At 42.5% G+C, this 18,999-nt stretch overlaps 1 protein-coding gene across 1 annotated transcript; it reads left to right on the top strand.

Annotated features, from left to right (window-relative positions):
• Positions 1 to 5,807: 5,807 nt before the first annotated feature.
• On the top strand, positions 5,808 to 17,937 carry LOC141277806 (uncharacterized). Its single transcript, XM_073799897.1, has 2 exons — positions 5,808 to 5,967; positions 16,954 to 17,937. The coding sequence occupies exons 1-2, from the start codon at positions 5,911 to 5,913 to the stop codon at positions 17,935 to 17,937; spliced, it is 1,041 nt and encodes a 346-aa protein (XP_073655998.1). The 5' UTR covers positions 5,808 to 5,910.
• Positions 17,938 to 18,999: the final 1,062 nt, after the last annotated feature.

Raw genomic sequence — 18,999 nt, 5'->3', positions numbered from 1 at the left:
TCTGACCTCCTCATGACCCTCCCCTCACGCCCCCCCAAGAGAAGTGGTTTCAATAAATAAAGCACAGTGCTCGGCTTGAAGGTTTATACTGGGGCGGAAGCTTCTAAAACTCCTTCGGGTGCTGGAATGGGAATAAACCAAGGCATTGTCCCAAGAGATGGGAGAGGGAGGAAGCCTGGACTAGAGAGGATAGGAGAAGATACAGGCAGGATGTTGAAAGGGGTGGAAGGGCGTGGTCAGGAGTTTGGCTACCCTCCAACTGACCTTGAATTTGCTGGGGAACCCAGACAGATACTTCGGGCCTCAGTTCCCTCCTTTTACAAATGAGGAGCCTGGACTTGATGCCTGGGTTCCAGCAGCTGTCACTTGTAGGAACGAAGCCTGGAGTGGCTGGTGCAACAGTCTGCCCTGAAGACCCCACCCAGGGGAACCAGGACCTGTGTGAACCTAGGAAGGAAACCATTCTGGTGATGGAGGGTGAGGAGGTGTGACTCATCTTCTGGAGTGGTGAAGCATCTCTCTGCGAGGGGCGAAGACTCTGGGATAACAGGTAGCAGAAGATTTTCCTCCTGTTTGCTCTAGTTTTGTGGCCTATGTTTCTCCATTAATTTTGGGCAAAAGCCTTTCCCTTTTCCATTTCCCAACATCTCCAAAGACAGCAAGCAGCAGCAGCAAAAGTAGAGGCTGTGTTTCAGTTTCTCAGACCAGGCAAAGCCCCCTCAGCTAGGAAGCAGCTGCAGCGCTCTGCACACTCCCTTGTGCAGGGCTGGCACCTCTGAAGCTGAGGGCCTCTGATTCTTGGTCTCTCATTACACAAGCCCCAACCTGGCTTGTTCATGCAATTGACAAGCACAATAGGGTTTATGTTTAAGATCACAGATTTGGAATCAGATCTGGATTCCAATCTGTACTCTGCAGGAGACTTGCTCTCTCTGAGCCTCCGTTTTTTCAACTATAAAATGGGCACATTAGTACCTGCATCGCACCACTTGAGTGCAGAGTGTAAGTACAATAAATGGTAACAAAAGTAAAGCGCCTTCGCAGAACCCTAGGAACCTGGGAGGTGCTGGATGCTGGAACACGTAGTGGCAGGTAAAGTGAACCTGCATTCTAGGCACCTTCGGCCCTCCCTTTTTACCAGTCTTTTCCAGGTGGTCACAAGCCAGGCTCCCAGAAATCATGGTCTCTCCCGGATAGAGCTGGCAGGGAGGAGGAAGCACCTGCGTGGCTATTGAGCACAGGGGCGCAAGCCAAGCCACATCTCGGCGTCCATCGCGACCCTGCCTAGAATCTCCTCCCAATCTCCCCGAGCCGCGGGGCCGCCCTCTGGGGAGCTGGCAATGGCAGATGAAGGTCCGGAGGCTGCATCAGGCACACCTTAAGGACTTTCTGGGGGAAGGAGGCTCAAGGGGTGAAGAGATGAGAGATCCCGTGCCTCCGGACCCCTAGGACACGCAAAACCTGCCCAGGGCAGCCAGACAAATTGTCTTTCCCCCCACCCTCCGTTGAGAGGAGGGAGGTCCAGCTCCAGAAGCCCTTCGTTGCTTCTCCCCCTCCCCACCGTCGACGGGGCACCTGGGGCCTGGATCCAGGAAGCATCCCTGTGGGAGAGGCAAAGAGAGTGAGTCTGGGCTTCTGGGAGGCTATTCCAGCTATTCCACCCTCAGCACCTGAACTTGGGGAGCACTGAGGTGAGAAAGCAGGACCCTTGATTTGCCCAAACACTTTTTTTCTTTCTTTTTGGGATCACCCTCTCCACTTCCTGTCCCTGTCATGGACAGAGTTAGAAGAAACCACTTAGGACTCATTTGGAGAAGTATCACTTGAAGACATTTTCTAAAGTCCTCAAACCCTGAGACAATACTACTGCAAGGAAACTTTAGTTCCTGTCTTTTATAATTATTTGATATGGATTCCCTTATAAAAAAGTTTCTTTCTGGTAGTCCAAGTCCATCTGAAATGAAGCAAGCATGCTGGACTTATGTCTGACCCTTCAAATATCGAAGACCCTAAACAGTACTTTGCATGTGCAAGAAAGCTTAGTGGGACACTGAGGTGCGATCAAGACAGATAATTATAGTATATGAAAAGACCAAGCCACAAAAGGATTTTGCCAGCTACATATAGATTCATCTGATGAGGTGAAAATTCACGAATTGATTAACCCTTCCTACTGAGGAGGCTTGGAAGAGCTAAAGTTTTGGGGTGAATCCCTGGAGCTCCTATGAATAACAGCCCACATATTTCAGACAGAGCTTGGATGGGCTAAGAAGGTCCTGTGTACAAGGTTCTAGCAAGTTTTTGAATTCTGCTTCACTTACTAATAAGAACCAGGCAGATAAAATAAAATCGTTCCTTCCCTGGAGGACAGAAAAGCAACACATCTTCAAAGCTTATTAACTTTCCTTGGATTGGTATTGGGGGAGGTGCATTCAGGGGAAGTGGGCTCAGGCAGCAAGGGATCCCTAGCTAAATGCAGCTTCTGTTTTTACAGCTTACTTAGGGAGAGTTGTTAGTTTTTCTAAGCATAAACCAAGCATTGGTTCTCTAAGCTCAGTGTTTAGGCTACAAAGCATATCCAACAGTCTTACATGCTTACCTTTAGAAAAAAATGGTCTGACCCCAAACTCAACAAAATCTCTAGTGCATTACCATACTTGGAGAACACCTAAGCAAAGCCCTTTGGAAGTGTAAAGTGTAACTGGAATGTCAAATACCATCCACTACCTCCAAGAAAAATAAATCCTTAGTTCTCAGCCAGGTACACCTGCTTTGGACCAGGCTTATTAGTGTTATTTGTATCTTTTCTTTTCAAGTGCATAGTCTTACTCACAGACTTTTCTTTCTGCTCTGTGCTTGCTATTTTTATCTTACCTTAAAAACCCTGAGATCAGGCCTGGCGCCAGACTTCTGAGACACCCCAGGGAAGGGTGATGGCTAGCTTCCCAGGGGTCCATTCCTGAACTCTGTAAGCTCAGGCGTTAGAGCCAAATCAGAGTTCAGGGTCAGGAGGGAAGCCTGGCATATGTTAATTAGGTCACCACAGGGAAAGTAGGTGAACAGGCTGGGGCAAGCAATGCCAGGGAGGACCCTAAGGCAGGGGAAGCTGTCTCAGTTCATTAGTTTCTGTGGATTAATGCAGTACAGGCAACTTTGGGTAGTAGACTTTGCTAGTCATTCTCTGTTATTCTTCTGAGCTCCCTCCTCTGTTCTGTCCTCTGCCCCAGAGGCCAATCTCTATGGGGCACATTACCCAGTTTTCCTTGCCATGGGACTTCCAGTTGGATTTGGCCAATGTGGGGATAATGATGCAGGCATGGAGAGCGGGAGGCCAGAACAGTAGGAGTACTTACTCCTGCTTTCTCCCTGCATCAGTGTGGCTTTGTCCTTAACTGCCTCTGTGTCTATAGCTCCTGTCAAGCAGCTCTTCTTCCCAGTTTCAGCTCTCACCAGGCTCTGCTAACACCTCTTTTTTTTTTTTTTTTACCCCTTTTCCCCTTCAGATCAAGGGTGGTAATACCTTCCTGCTGTTGCTAGACCTTGAATGTTAGTTCCCTTTAACCCCGCCTATACCCTGTAAACAGTTCTTTCCATTCTCTGTGTGTATCCTCCCAACCCCCTGTCTTTTGAGCATGCCATCTGTCCCCTGTGGGGATCTAACTGATGAGGAGAGGAATGGAAGTCAAATACGATGTCTTTAACTCTTTCCATTGTGATCTTCATATAACTCATCAAAAGGCTCTACTCTTTCCTTGTCACCATGGTGGGGTACAGTTGTGAAGGCTCCAGGGTTTCTGTGGTGGTTGCTTTCTGCAGGCAAGGCTGGCTTTGGGTCTAGCAGGGGAGCAAACTCTGAGTATATTTGTTTTATTTATGCTGATCCTGGGCATTCAGCAACAATTTTTGAACGCATTATGTGAGGGGTTAAAGCAACAAACCTTCGAGGTAAGAGTATTATCTTCATTTTACAGATGAGGTTACAGAAACCCAGAGAGGGAAGCAACTTGCCCAAGTGGCAAAGCTGGGCATCCCTACCTAGCTTTGTATGCCTACAGAGCAGGAGCTTCCCTCAGGGAGGCCTAAGGATGCCTGAGTGCATCCACCTCCACAGGTGGGCTGCTCTGAGTCCCAGCACCAGGGAATTGTACACAGGATTCTTTTATCTTGAACTTCTGGGAAGCATATTGCTCCCCCCCCCTCCAGCATCTGGAGTCCTGTGGAGGACTTCCAGAAGGTTTTATTTGCCACTTTCTTGATCTCGTTTATTAGTTGCTTGGGTATTTGGAGAAAGACAGGTTAGTAGAGAGTAAAGGAATATAAAATAAACATTTGAGGGCCTGCTAAGTACCAGGTACTGAGCAAAGCACTATCATCTATATGATTTCATCTAGTGGTTTTTCTTTTTGCCTTTTTAAACAATGATGAGATATAGCACAGGAAAATGAGCAAGACAGAGAATGCTTTATCTAAAGAAAAAACTCAAACGGCCATCACCAACGTTAAAAACTAGAACAGTGCCAGCAGCTCAAGACTCTGCCTATACTGCCCACCCACTCACCGTCACCTTCTCCCCTCCTGAGATGACTACTATCTTGAGTCTTCCAGTTATTACTTTCTTGTGTTTATTTGTACTCCATCAGCTGAGCATGCATCCATAAGCACTATAGTTTTTGCTGGCTTGGGTTTTAAGCTTCATTTGAATGGAATGGTACAGTAAGTACTCCTTTGGGTATAGCTTCTTAGTTCAACATAACATTTTTTAGAGATTCATCTTTGTTGGTCCACACAGAGAAAGTTTCTTCATCTCCTTCAAGTATAGTATTGCATTTAAGAATATACCACAATTAATTTATGCATCCTGCTTTTGATGGATATTTGGGTTTTTACCAGTTTTTAGCTATTATGAATGAAACTGCTATGAATATTGGTGTACATGTTTCTTGGTACACATGTGCATGCATTTCTGTTGGGAGTGAAATTGCTGGGTCATAGAGTTTGTGGATATTCAACTTTAATAGATAATGCCAATTTTTGCTCCTTATAACCTTTCTTATCTTGGACATCAAAAACTCTGAATATGGTTGAACCCGGTATTTTAATAGGAACTCTCCAGAAGTCTGAATATCTTGCCTTTGATTTTAAGATTATGTTTAAGAGTTGGGCTCTAGGTGGAGAGCATGGCAAACCCTGCCCCCCAGATGTACCCTTAACTGGCATGTAGTGTAGACATACGGCTTAAAAATATTTTAAAAAATAATAAGAAAAAAGAAAAGAAAAGAATACTTCTATTCTTGGGCTGCCCTGGTGGCGCAGTGGTTGAGAGTCCGCCTGCCGATGCAGGGGACACAGGTTCGTGCCTCGGTCCGGGAGGATCCCACGTGCCGCGGAGCGGCTGGTCCCGTGAGCCATGGCCGCTGAGCCTGCGCGTCCGGAGCCTGTGCTCCGCAACGGGAGAGGCCACAACAGCGAGAGGCCCGCGTACCGCAAACAAAACAAAACTTCTATTCTTGTAGTCCAGTATTCATTTAAACGTAGAAAGAACCACAAGAGTGCCAAGAAAGCAGCTGGGTTAAGCTGGGCAAAAGCAGCGATCTAGGACACTACTCCAGGAGACTCTTTGGAACCAGCGTCTACACCGCCCGGGGAAGTGAGGCCTCTCAACAGTTTGGGCTCAGACTCCAAGGCGGTCCTGGAGCTGGTTCTGCGAGCAGAAACGCGCGAGTGGTAGCCCATACCGCGGATGAATCCGCGAGGGCCGGGGCGGAGGTGCGCGCGCGGCTTGTTGCTGGGCGACGGCGCGCGTTCTTCCTTCCCAGAGAGCTGGTGCGAGCCCACCCGGCAGCTCAGACCGGGAAAGGCCGGTTGGATACTGGGCTGGGCCGTGGCCCTGACAACCCCCCTGCCACCTGAATGGGAGCAGAGGCGCCCCGGGAGGCGGGTGAGAGGAGGACGCGCACTGCGGCGCAGGTAACTTCGTCTAGGAGGCTGTGGGAAGGAGTGGCTGCGATATTGGGGCGGAGAAGTTGTCTCCTTTGTTCCGCCCCTCTAATCTCCACGAAAATCAGGGCGGAAAATAGGGCTGAGGTTGGAGAAGGGATTGGGGCTGGGAGCAAGGGTTGAGGAGGAGCTGAGAGGAGTGAAAATCTGGTGGGAGGCAATAATGGGTAGATTGTGATGACTGGGCTGTAGGGAAAAGAATGAGTAAGGAAGGCAAAAAAGGAGGAGGAATCGGAGGGGCGGTGGGGAGGGCGAAAGGTCACAGTGGAGGGAATTTAATTATCCAACTCCCTGACCTTTTCTGCTATCCTTTGACAGGGGGCTGGTTGTTTTGGACAAACCTTAAACACCGTTAGGTGACCTCCCCCACTGAGGTCAGTGTGTCTAACTTCGGAATTGGGAGCTGTTTCCTGAGTGTGATTCCTAAAACTCTTCGGTAGGCAGTGGGACACTCTAGGCTTAATTCAAAAATTATTTGGTATCGAAGGCCACAGATCCACAGTCAATGTATTGGGGACTACCACTGCAAGGATATAAAGAAGTTCAATAATTCTTTTTTATTTTTAACACTCAAATATAAAAGTTTAACATTTCCCCCTATTTACAACTTTATAGAGGTATAATTTTTATTCAATAAGCTGTACAAAATCTATGGTTTGTATGATGTTCAGGTGTACAATTTGATGAGTTTTGACAGATGTGTACACTTTTGAAACAATTACTGCAATCAGAATAACAGAACCTTTTTCATTCTTCTACTGCTTTTGCTGTCCACCCCTGCTCTCACCCTCTCCTACTGCCCCCAACCAACTACAGATCTGTTGTGTAACACCATAGAATTGGTTGCATTTTCTGTAAGTTTATATAAATGGAAGCATCCAATATATACTCTTTTGTGTCTGGATTCCTTTACGCAGCATAATGATTTGCCAGGACCTTTACCTTGATTACTGAATAAACTGTGAGTTTTGAAATTGGGTAGTGTAAGTCTTCTACTTTTTTTAAAAAAAATCACTTTAGCTGTTTTAAGACCTTTGAATTTGTGTATACAGTTTATAATCAGCTTGTAGTTTCTAGAAAAAAGCCTGCTGTGCTGTAATTTTGATTGGGAATGCACAGAATCTATAGATCTTTAGGGGGAGAATTGCCATTTTAACAATATTGAGTCTTCCAGTTTATGAACATGGTTCCTAAATTTATGTAGATCTTTAATTTCTTTTAGCAGTGTTTTGAATTTTCAGTGTAGAGATTTTAGACATCTTTATTAGATTAATTCTTAAGTACTTTATGTTTCGGGGGGCATTATTTTCCAATTGTTTGATGCTAGTATATAAAAATACAATTGGTTTTGTACGTTAACCTTGTATTGTATGACTTAGATAATTCACTCATTAGCACTAGTAATTGTTTTGTAGATTCCTTGAGATTTTTAACCTAAAAATCATGTCACCTGCAAATAGGGACAGTTTTACTTTTTCCTTTTCAGTCTTACTTCCTTTTATTTCTTTTCCCTGTCATGTTGCAATGGCTAGGACCTCTAGTACAATGTTGAATAGATGTGTTAAGAGTCAAGGCATTTTTGCTAGTTTTCAGTTTTAGGGGGAAAGCAAAAATAAAATGTTAGCTGCAAGCTTTTTGTAAATTCTCTTAATCAAATTGAGGATATTCCCTATGATTCATAGTTTTCCCAGAGTTACTTATTTATTTTTATCATAGAGGGTGTTGGATCTTTTTCATGTGATTTCCACTATCTATTGAAATGATCATACTTTTTTTCTCCTACACTTTGTTAATGTTGTGAATTATATTGATTTTTATTTTTTATTTATTTATTTTGCGGTACGTGGGCCTCTCATTGTTGTGGCCTCTCCCGTTGCGGAGCACAGGCTCCGGACGCGCAGGCTCAGCAGCCATGGCTCACAGGCCCAGACGCTCCGCAGCATGTGGGATCCTCCCGGACCGAGGCACGAACCCGCGTCCCCTGCATCGGCAGGCGGACTCTCAACCACTGCGCCACCAGGGAAGCCCGAATTATATTGATTTTTAAATGTTAAATCAATTTTTTAACTCTGGGATAAACTCTATATGATCAGGATATATTATTCTTTTCAAAAGTATATTTTCAGATTTATTTGATATTTTATTAAAAGCTTTTGCATCTATGTTTATGAAGGATATTGGTACATAATTTTCCTTTTTTAAAAGAATGTCTTTGTCAGGTTTGGTATTAGGGTTATGCAAATCTCAAAAAATGAGTTCCTTCTTCCTCTATTTTCTGAAAATATTTGTGTAAGATTGATGTTATTTGTTTCTTGAGTGTTTGAGAGAACTATCTGGTCCTGGAGATTTGTTTGTGGTAAGATTTTTGGCAATGACTACATTGATTAGTATAGAACTATTAAGATTTTCAGTTTCTTATTTTATTTTTTGTTTTATTTTAATTTTGGTAAGTTGCAGTTTTCAGAGATTTGCCCACTTCACCTAAATTATTGGATTTGTTGGCATAAAGTTATCATATTCTCTTATTATCCTTTACTATCTTTAGGGTCTGTTGTGAAATCCTTTTTTCATTGCTGATAGTGGTGATTTTTGTTCTCTTTTATTTTTGAACAGTCTAGCTAGGGGTTATAAAAATTTTATTGATTTATTTTAAAGAACTAGCTCTTGGCTTTGTTAATTTTCTCAATTATCTTTTCTGTTTTCTATTTGATTGATATATGTCCTTATACTTATATCCTTCTATTTACTTTGGGTATACTTTACTCCTCTTTTTCTAGATTCTTAAGGTGGAAACTTAGGTTATTGATTTTAGACCTTTTTTTCTTTCTGATTTAAGCATTTAAGCTGTACTTTTCCTTCTAATCAGTGCTTTAGCTGTACCCCACACATTCTGATATATTGTATTTTTACTATTATTAAGTCTAAAATATTTTCTAAGATTCAATAATTTTTTGTATTCCTATTTTATTATCTATTAACTTTTTTATTACACCTTTTTGTTTTAGTTTAAAAAATTGTTTCTCAGGGAATTCCCTGGCAGTCCAGTGGTTAGGACCCAGTGCTTTCACTGCGGTGGCCCGGGTTCAGTCCCTGGTCAGGGAACTAAGATCCCACAAGCCACAAGAAAATTTTTTCTCTAGGAATTACAATATATATCCTTAACATTTCATGGTCTAGAGTTAATATTGATCTAGTTCACATAAAATGCAGAAATCTTAACAACCATAGTTCCCTTACCCACCCCCATCCCAGTCTCTTTAGTTGTCATATGCATTACATCTATGTATACAAACATCACATGAGACAATGTTGTCATATGTATACAAACACCCCATGAGACAATGTTCATACAATTTTTAAAAACATGATAAAAGATGTTTTTTTAAATGTACCCAGATATTTGCCATTTCTGATCTTCATTCATTCCTGAAAAATTTGATTTTCCACTCCTTTAATTTCCCTTCAGCCTGAAAAACTTTCCTTAACCTTTCTTGTAGTTTTAGTCTGCTGGTGAGTAATTCTCTTAGTTTTCCTGTATCTGAATGTGTCTTCATTTTGCTTTCATTTTTTTTTAAATAAATTTCTTTTTGGCTGCGTTGGGTCTTCATTGTGGTGCGCGGGCTTCTCATTGCAGTGGCTTCTCTTATTGTGGAGCATGGCATGCGGGCTTCAGTAGCTGTGGCTTAGTTGCTCCGCAGCATGTGGGATCTGCCTGGGCCACGGCTCGAACCCGTGTCCCCTGCATTGGCAGGTGGATTCTTAACCACTGCACCACCAGGGAAGCCCGTGCTTTCATTTTTTAAATAATATGCTTACTAGATATCTAATTCTGGGTTGGCAGTTTTTTTGTCTTTTAGCATGTTACAAATCTTGTTTCACTGTCCTTTGGTCTCAGGGATGTTTTGTGGGAAGTCCATGGCCATTTGAATTATTTCTCTATAATTAATGTGTTTTCTGTTTCCTTCAGTATTTTATCTTTGTTTTTGGTTTCCAGCAGCTTACATGGATTTTCTTTATCGAGCTTGTAATAAAATCTTCTTTATTCCAAGTTTCTTGAATCTATAAACTTATGTATTTCTCCAGATTTGGGATATTCTCAGACATCATTTCTTCAAATATTCTTTCCACTCCATTCTGCCCTCTCCTTTTGGGATACTGATAATCCATATGTTAGAGCTTTTGATATTTCCTCACAAGGCTCTGAGGACTTTTTTTTTTCTTAAAACTTTTTTTTCTCTCTTTTAAATATTGGATACTTTCTGTTAATTTATCTTCCAGTTTTCTGGAAGACTCTTTTCTCTGACATCTCCACTCCATTAGTAAAATTTTTATTGACAATATTATATTTTTTCAGATATAAAATTTCTATTTCTTTATTTCTCTGCTAAGATTTTCTCTTTTTATTCCTCTTTAACATATTTTCCTTTACTTCATTGAGCATAGTTAAGCTATGAGCTGCCTTAAAGTCCTTGTTTAATAATTTCAACAGCTGGGTCATCTTTGGACCGGCATCCGTTAATCTTTGCTCTTGACATTGGGTCACATTTTCCTGAATCTCTTTATGCCAAGTATTTTTTGATTATACCCTGGACATTGTGAATGTTTGACTGTGTAAACTCTGGGTTCTGTTATATCCCTCTGAAGAATGTTTACTTTTTTCATTTAGCAGGCAGTTCACCAGGTTAGACTCGCTGTAAGCTCCATCTCGTTCTCTGTGGTTGGAGGTTAAGTTCAGCTAAATCTCAGTTCAGCTCTTTAAGCCTTTGCCTCTATTTTCTATATCATTTTTAACCAGCACAATATAAGTGTTAGGTACTATTATTGAGCTTTGAGTTTGTCCCATATGTGTAATGTTCAGAGGTCAGTCTAGACTTGTGTGGCGTTTAAGCACAGAATTGGGGGATTAACTTCTCTGGCTCTCTCTCCTCTGGGATTTCTCTCTCACTCCTCAGTGGTGGTTGTTGCCTGGGCTCTTTTCTCTAATTCTTCTGGCCAGAATGAGGAAGAGCTTTCTATCAAAGCCTTTGCCACCTGCATTATGCCATCCTTCAGTATGGAAGGCATTTAGGGAAAAGCCACAATAAGCCTGGAAACTCACCTTCAGGTCAGTGTTTCTATAAGTTTTAACTCTTCTCCACAACCTGCCTGCTTTTGTTTACTTCTAAGAATCCTCAGGTAGTTGTTTTTTATATTTTGTCTGGAGTTTATAAATTATTGTTAATGTGGAATTGGTCTGTAAGATGTAGATGTGAAACTCCAACAAAGTGCTTTTGAAATTGAGAGCATGCAACATTTCACATGTCAAAAGCATGATGATAATAATTAAGAAAAACCCCTCCTTTCATTTTCCTGTTTTGGCTATTTAAGCAATTAGATGAAGGAAGTCCAAGAAGGAAAGATAAAACATGGGGAGAAGAAAAAGGCAGGGAGAGCATTTTGCTGTTCTATTACCTATTAGATATTTATGTATGCATGTATTTTGTATGTATATATATGTATTCACAGGGTATGGACATACTCTAGTTAATGGTTATAAAGAGTTATGTTTTTATAGTCATTGAAATTTCCGTGGGCTTCTGAATAGTTAAGAAAAAAATCTTTTATGAGCTTAAAAACATCTTTTCTCTATTTTATTTTATTTTTTTGTTTGTTTTTTAAATTTATTTGTTTATTTTTATTTTTGGCTGCATTGGGTCTTTGTTGCAGTGTGTGGGCTTTTCTCTAGTTGTGGAGAGTGGGGACTACTCTTCGTTGAGCTGTGCGGGCTTCTCATTGCAGTGGCTTCTCTTGTTGCGGAGCACGGGCTCTAGGCATGTGGGCTTCAGTACTTGTGGCACATGGGCTCAGTAGTTGTGGCTCACAGGCTCTAGAGCACAGGCTCAGTAGTTGTGGCTCATAGGCTCTAGAGCACAGGCTCAGTAGTTGTGGCACACCAACTTAGTTGCTCTGTGGCATGTGGGATCTTCCTGGACCATAGCTTGAACCTGTGTCCCCTGCATTGGCAGGCGGATTCTTAACCACTGTGCCACCAGGGAGGCCCAGGTTCTCTCTATTTTCTATATCACTTTTAAACCAGCACAATATGTGTTAATTACTATTATTGATATTATTAGGATTAAAAACAGAAAACACGTATTATAGAAAGTGTGGGATAATAGAAAAAATTGCTGTTATCCTGTGTCTTAGCAAATCATTAAAATATTTGTATATTTCCTTTTAGACTTTTTCATAAATTATAATCAGTGTGCAAACAGATCTCATTTCTACCATTGATGTTACAAAAACAAATATGGTTTTCAGAATATTTTTATCTTCCTTGCAATGCTGAAGACTTGACTAGATGAGATAGGCTGTCTTTGGACATTTCTTCTGGAACTTTGCTGCTGTGTGTTGGGAGTTGATGTTGGTGTGAAATTTAGGAAGTGAATTGAGATATCTGGCTATGGACTCAAGAGAACCTAAATCTTGTCCTTAATGGGTCACTCTTCCCACCGAAGTGCCTGTATATAGGTGACTATATATAGGAAGAGGTCAAGGACAACTAATTCGTATAACCGGCTGGGGCTTTGGCTCAGTTCCCAATGCAATACTCTGATGGGCTAGGCCCTGTGTGGGGTGTTCATGTGACTTGGAACCAGGTCATCTGGTAACCTGCTTTATTTATTTCTCCTTTAGTTAGAGTCTAGAGCAGAGTTCTGGATCTTCTGTTCTAACAGGAGGAACAACCACACCTGCAAGAACCAGAGAGCAGAGTCTCAGAGTCTAGAGAATTCACACAGGTAGCCCTCCCTGGACCTTTAGCTGTTTTGGGCCGAGAGCTTCCTTTTTATGTCTGACCAGACTTGGCGGGAGAGGAGAGAAGGCTGGCTCTTGGCCTTTCTGACTGCCTCACTGCTCAGGCATTGAACCTCCTGGTGGAGGAGGAAGGAAAAGGCAGAGAGTTCCAACAGTTGGGAAGGAAGAGGAGAGTGAAATTACTGCTCAGGTTGCAAAGATTTCAAGCACATTGTGTCCCATTTCAAAGTGCAGGGTAAACAGTCAACCTAGATAGTGAGCAGCAGGTGTGACCCTGTATGTAGATTAGTACTGTATGTAGATGTAGATTAGTACATGTATGTATGTAGATTAGTATGTAGATTAGTACTTCCTCCTTTTGGGACAGCTACATTATTTTTCCTTGAGTATCTTCAAACCAGAACTGGTCTCTTTCTTTTAATAAATTGCTAGCAAAAAAAAAAAAGAGAACGTGTTATTTTCCCATGAGATTGGATGTTTAAAAATCATCTTATACATTTTGTAGTGTTAAGGTGTGGCTGGGGGTGATAAAGGCACTGGCTTTGATGGATTGGCCCATTTAACAATGGGATACCACCTACCTTGAAAACACAATAGAAGTTCCATTTCCTATTGGTTCATCTTTACATATAAAGAACAACTTTCCTATGAAGAACTCAAGGGAATGTACTGAGAAATATTGAACAATGACCTACTTGTTAAACTTCAATAGCAAACCAAGGGCCTGAGAGAAGTTGGAAAGGAATACAAAGCAGGAACTAAGAAACAAAAGGGAAGTGCAGTTGAGAGAGTCAAATCAGATTCCCACCAGGTACTAATGTGTTTCTGGTCTGTACTCTGTTCCAGTTACTACCTTTCAGTCTTTTGTAGGAAGAAATGCAGATGGTGTCAGTATGAGCATATTACCACCTGTGCAAACAATAAACAGCCAAAACACTATGAGGGGGATTTTACAGCATTTTTTAAATAAGGAAACTTCCTTAAGGGCTTTAGAAGTGATTTCATTTTTTTTTAATGTATTTATTTTTGGCTGTATTGGGTCTTTGTCGCTGCGTGCAGGCTTTCTCTCACTTCGGTGAGCAGGGGCTACTCTTCATTGTGGTGGCTTCTCTCGTTGCGGAGCATGGGCTCTAGGCACGCAGGCTTCAGTAGTTGCGGCATGCGGGCTCAGTAGTTGTGGCTCGCGGGCTCTCGAGCGCAGGCTCAGTAGTTGTGGCTCACGGGCTTAGTTGCTCTGTGGCATGTGGGATCTTCCCGGACCAGGGCTTGAACCCGTGTCCCCTGCATTGGCAGGCGGATTTTTAACCACTGTGCCACCAGAGAAGCCCTAGAAGTCATTTCTAATGTTCATATTCTACAGCTTGGAAAAGAGGCAACAGATGATTTTTTTCACTTTTTTTTTTTTTTTTTTTGCCGTACGCGGGCCTCTCACTGTTGTGGCCTCTCCCGTTGCGGAGTACAGGCTCCGGACGCGCAGGCTCAGCGGCCATGGCTCACGGGCCCAGCTGCTCCGCGGCATGTGGGATCTTCCCGGACTGGGTCACGAACCCGTGTCCCCTGCATCGGCAGGCGGACTCTCAACTACTGCGCCACCAGGGAAGCCCTATTTTCACTTTTTAATAAGAAATCTTGTTATGGATAGTATTAAATTGTCCAAGGTCTAGTCAGTGGTGGAGCTGGGTGGAGAAAGAAAGACTATTGATTCCCAGATGAGAGCTCTGTCATATAGCAGGGTCTTGAACTGGAGAACCAAAAATGGCTATTTTAGTGATTAAAACCAATATGACTTTATTTAGAGGCTAAAGAGGATGTTTTCTTCATATTGCTCTCACTACATGATAAACGAAGAAATCTAATTGTAAAAATAACTCTCTTATGAGGGGATATAAAAGAAATTCAACCAAGAAATGTGGACAGGTGATAAGCAAAGAAATGCAAAGGAACGTAAGAAAATATTTCTTTCCGTATTTGTTTTAACCCATTGTATTTTGGCATAAAATGCAGTGATCCCCCTCACCACCCACCCCTACCCCCATCATAGTCAAACAATTGCCTCAGCACAATCTATTGATTAATTCTTCTTTTTAATGCTGTTATTTAATGCTGTTATTATAATATAACCCATATTATTCTTAATTCTTTTGCTCATTCAGTTTACATGTGGATTCTATTGGCAGTGTTTCAATTTTAATTCTTATATCCATATGAGTTTTAATTATCTTGCTGGACAAGTGCTCCCTCATTTCTCTTTTTCAAAATTTTGGCTAATCTACCCTGTTTATTATTTCAAATGAATCCAGAATTATTTTTCAAATTTCAAAATATCATTTTTCAGTTTTGATTATGATAGCATTAAACCAGTACAGTATTTTGGGAAGACCTGATAAAATTAAAATATTTGGTTTTCTTACCGAGGAACATTAACTGCCTATTTAGTAGAGTCTTTCTTCTATGTCCTTCAGTAAAATTAAAAAAATTATTCATGAAGTTTCAGCACATTTCTTGTTATGTTTATTCCTAGATATTTACTCCTTTAAATAAATTATACATGGAATTTTACCATTATGCTTTTGGTGTAAAGGAAGTTATTGGGTTTTTTTTTTGGTATTAATTTAAAAAATTTAAATGCCTTGCAGACCTCTATTATAATTCTAAACAGTTCTTTTAGTGCTTATGTTTTCTAGGTAGATAATCACATTTGCAAATAATGATGATATTCCAGAGGTATTTCTGCTTTATTATTTTATTTTATTTTCAAAGAACCTTGGCCTTGGGTTTTCTAAGAAATAAGTAAATTAGTTTTTCTAATTTATTACTTTCTGCTTTTATTTTCATTGTTTTACCCTTATTTCTTGACACTCTTCTCTCCTTGGGTTCTGTGGAACTCTCTTCTCATTTTCCCAACTCTGTGATTGCTCTAGCTCCTCCTACCTCCCACCTGTGAGTGTCAGAAGACTCTGTCATTAGCCATTCTCTATTTGTATTTCTTGTTATCTTGGATTTTGGTATTGATCCCAGAGCTTTCAAGATCTCAAAATTCACTTGTAATCATAGATAGCTGGCTCTGCTGAATAGCATAAGTTTTTCTTTTATATTGTGATAATACACATAAACATAAAATTTACCATCTTAACAGTTTTTAAGCGTAAAGTTCAGTGACTAGCAACAGCTTTCTTATGTACTTGGTTATGACCAAGACTTCATCAAAGCGATTCAAAGTTGCTATTTTATTTATTCCTAGTCATTGGCCAGATCCTATCAGTTTTACCTTATATAGTATTTTCACTCGGCTCTGTTACCAAACCCAGGCCTTAGGCCTTGCAGACTCATACTTGCCCTCTCTCTATTCTTTCTCCCACTTAACATTAGTATCCCCCAAGCCCCAGAACCTATCAAGCCACTTTTCTGTTAAAAGTTTTTGAATGGTTTCCAGTAGCCCACAGAAAAAGTACAAACACTCGGCATTCAAGGCCTCCTGATCTCACTGCAGCCTACCTTGTGGCTGATCACCTCTCGCCCTTCATACACTCTGCTTTATTTCTTGTCAAACATTGAGGCAAGTGGGCTGGGTAAGAAATGGAGACACCTGGGACCAGCTGGAGAAGTAAAGGGAAATTGCTACCCTGCACAAGAGTAGGGATTTGGGTCTTGAATTGCCAGAGCCTTCATTTTTTTTTTTCCAGAGAAACTGCAAATCTGCATTTTTATATGAAAATCTCTCAATTTAAAATTGTTGGCTATGAATTAATATTTTTGAAAAACGCTGAGCAATTGAAAAACATGTTTGCAGGTAGGATCGAGGCCACATTTGACCTCTGTTCTCCCTTCTTGGCAGGGTTACTTTAGATTTTCTAGGCCTATGTGGAGTGTGGTCTCTCTTGCCTGGAATTGGGGCACCACATTATAGTCTAAAGAAACGTTAAAGTAAACCCAGTAGGGGTTTCGGAAACTCTCACTGTGAAAATGTTACTGATTTAAAGGTTTTTCATTATTCCTGTGAAAAGGCCAATAGTTGGACTTAAAATGATATAAACGAATACTACCCATCGTGCTTCAGCAAGCACAGTGAGCGCTCTACCATGAGAAGCTTTTTTGAGCTGGAATTTTGTTTATCAGTAGTTTTCATGTATATATGTATATTAATTTACTGTTATTTCACAGGACAAATTAGTCCAGATGTCCACGATTTCTAAGCACTTTGGACTGAAATACAAAGAAGAATCGTACATCTTTAAAGAGCTTGAGAAGTTTCGCAAGGAGACTGAAAAGGAATTTCTTCGATTCGAGGAGAAGTTGGCCTCCAAGCCGGCTGTGGGTGAAGTCCCTGTTTTCGGCCTCCGGATCCCCGGTCCGGCCCGGCATGGGGGGAAGTGGAGCGTTTCCCGCGCCAGACCCCAAAAGCCACCAGGCTCCCCTCGGGCCAAAGGCCGTGCGCCCCTCGCTGCGGCCCTCCCGCAGCCGGCGCCCCGAGGCGCAGCGCGGCCCCCGGGCCCGAGCGAGGCGGCCGCTTCCGGGAAGACCCAGCCCTTCTGCCCCCAGGACTTCTACTTGCGGAGCTCCGCGTTCCTCCGGCACCGGCCCCAGAAGAAGCCGCCGGTCATCGCCTCCAGGGCGGGCACGTCCAGACCCGTGGTCCTGATGCCGCCACCTGCGCCCAGGGGGAAGGTCCGGGCGCACCAGGGCGCCAGGAGCCCACGGCCCGCGGGCTCCAAGCCGGTCCTCGACCCGGCCGGGGGCCGCGACGCGAGCCAGGAGCCGGCTCGGCTCGCGGAGGCCCGCAAGGCCAGAGAGACGAAGGGCGGCTCCCTGTCCGCAGACGAGGGAGACTCGGAGGCGGCCGGCCGGCGGAGTGAAGTGAGGATTCACACCCGCTTCCTGCGCGAGGGCTTGCGCGGCGAGTCGCGGGAAGCCCCCGTGTCGGTTTCCAAAACCAACCGCGAGAGCGATCCGCCGAGTGACGCGCGGGAGGCCGCCCCGCCGGACCCGCAGCCCGTGCGAGCGATCCCGGCATCCATCGAGATCATCGCCCCGCTTCAGTCCGAGGCCCAGCAGGCCTCCAACCCGAGCATCAAAGAGCTCATCCAGAGCGTCTTCGGCCAGAACTACGACATTAAAATGGAAGTAGGTGACCCAAAAGGAGAGTAGTATTTCTCCTGGGTAAATGTAACTTAAGGATACAAACATAAAATAAGTGCATGTGGTGTGTTATAAGCTAGACAAAACGCTGGGGTGTTATTCAGGTTCTTTAAATTTTCCATCGAGGAAGTATATCCTCTTTAAAAAGTGAAAACAATTGAGAGTATATTTCAAAAACTGGTACAAAGAACATTAGTTTTTAGACCTGAGTAATGCATCGCTGGTAACCTTTCCTTTCAAAGTCTTTGTGATTATTTAGTATTGATTTAGCAGATGTTTTATATGAAAGAGTATTTTTCTGTACAGTTTATTATTATTAACAGTGAATCTATATCTTAAGAAGATCAGTATATTACTAATAAGTTGAATTTACAAGAGTTCTGTACTATTTTCAGTGAAAACCGTTCTCCTAAAATATCTTTAAAAAATTTACTTTCTAGGTCTTCCCAATTATAGCGACTATAAGTGATTATTTGTCCCAATGACAACCCCATCAGGTGGGTACCCATGAGAGCCCCATTTTACGTAAGAGGCTTCCTGGCTTTCGTGAGGTTAAGAGGATTGGCTCACAGTCCTGCAACTAAGGCAGAGCAGAGCTGGGATTCCATCCCAGCCGGTCACACCCCAGAGAGTAGACTGGAACCATGCCAGGGCTGGCTATTTGTTGATTGTGATGTGTCCCCAGCAGGGAGCAAAGCTAGATAGTGTCACAGTTTAAGATATTTTGTTCATTATATAGACTTTGCCTTGACAGGGACCTTCAAAGTAAAAATAATAGCAGGGGAATCTGAGTCCCACACAGAAAGAGAGAGAGGGAGAGAGGGAGGGAAGAAGGGAAGGAGGAAAGGACAGAGAGAGAGAGAGGTTTTTTTTTTTTGAGAATGGTAATGAAAATGGCACTTAGGGGGGAAGAAGATTCTATTACTGTTCTTGGCTGCAGCTCCAAACCTCTTGTTAGTACACAGAATACTGCTGCCACATTATGTCTTTAAAATAGTTTCAGCCCAGAATATACTCTTGGCTGTGATTTAAGGAATGTGATCCTAAAGCCCATTAGGGAAACAAAAACGT

Source organism: Tursiops truncatus, chromosome 2, assembly GCF_011762595.2.
Source record: "Tursiops truncatus isolate mTurTru1 chromosome 2, mTurTru1.mat.Y, whole genome shotgun sequence".
In the NCBI taxonomy this organism is placed as follows: domain Eukaryota; kingdom Metazoa; phylum Chordata; class Mammalia; order Artiodactyla; family Delphinidae; genus Tursiops; species Tursiops truncatus.
Note: the sequence above shows the minus strand (reverse complement) of the source record. Positions and strands in the feature narration are given on the sequence as shown.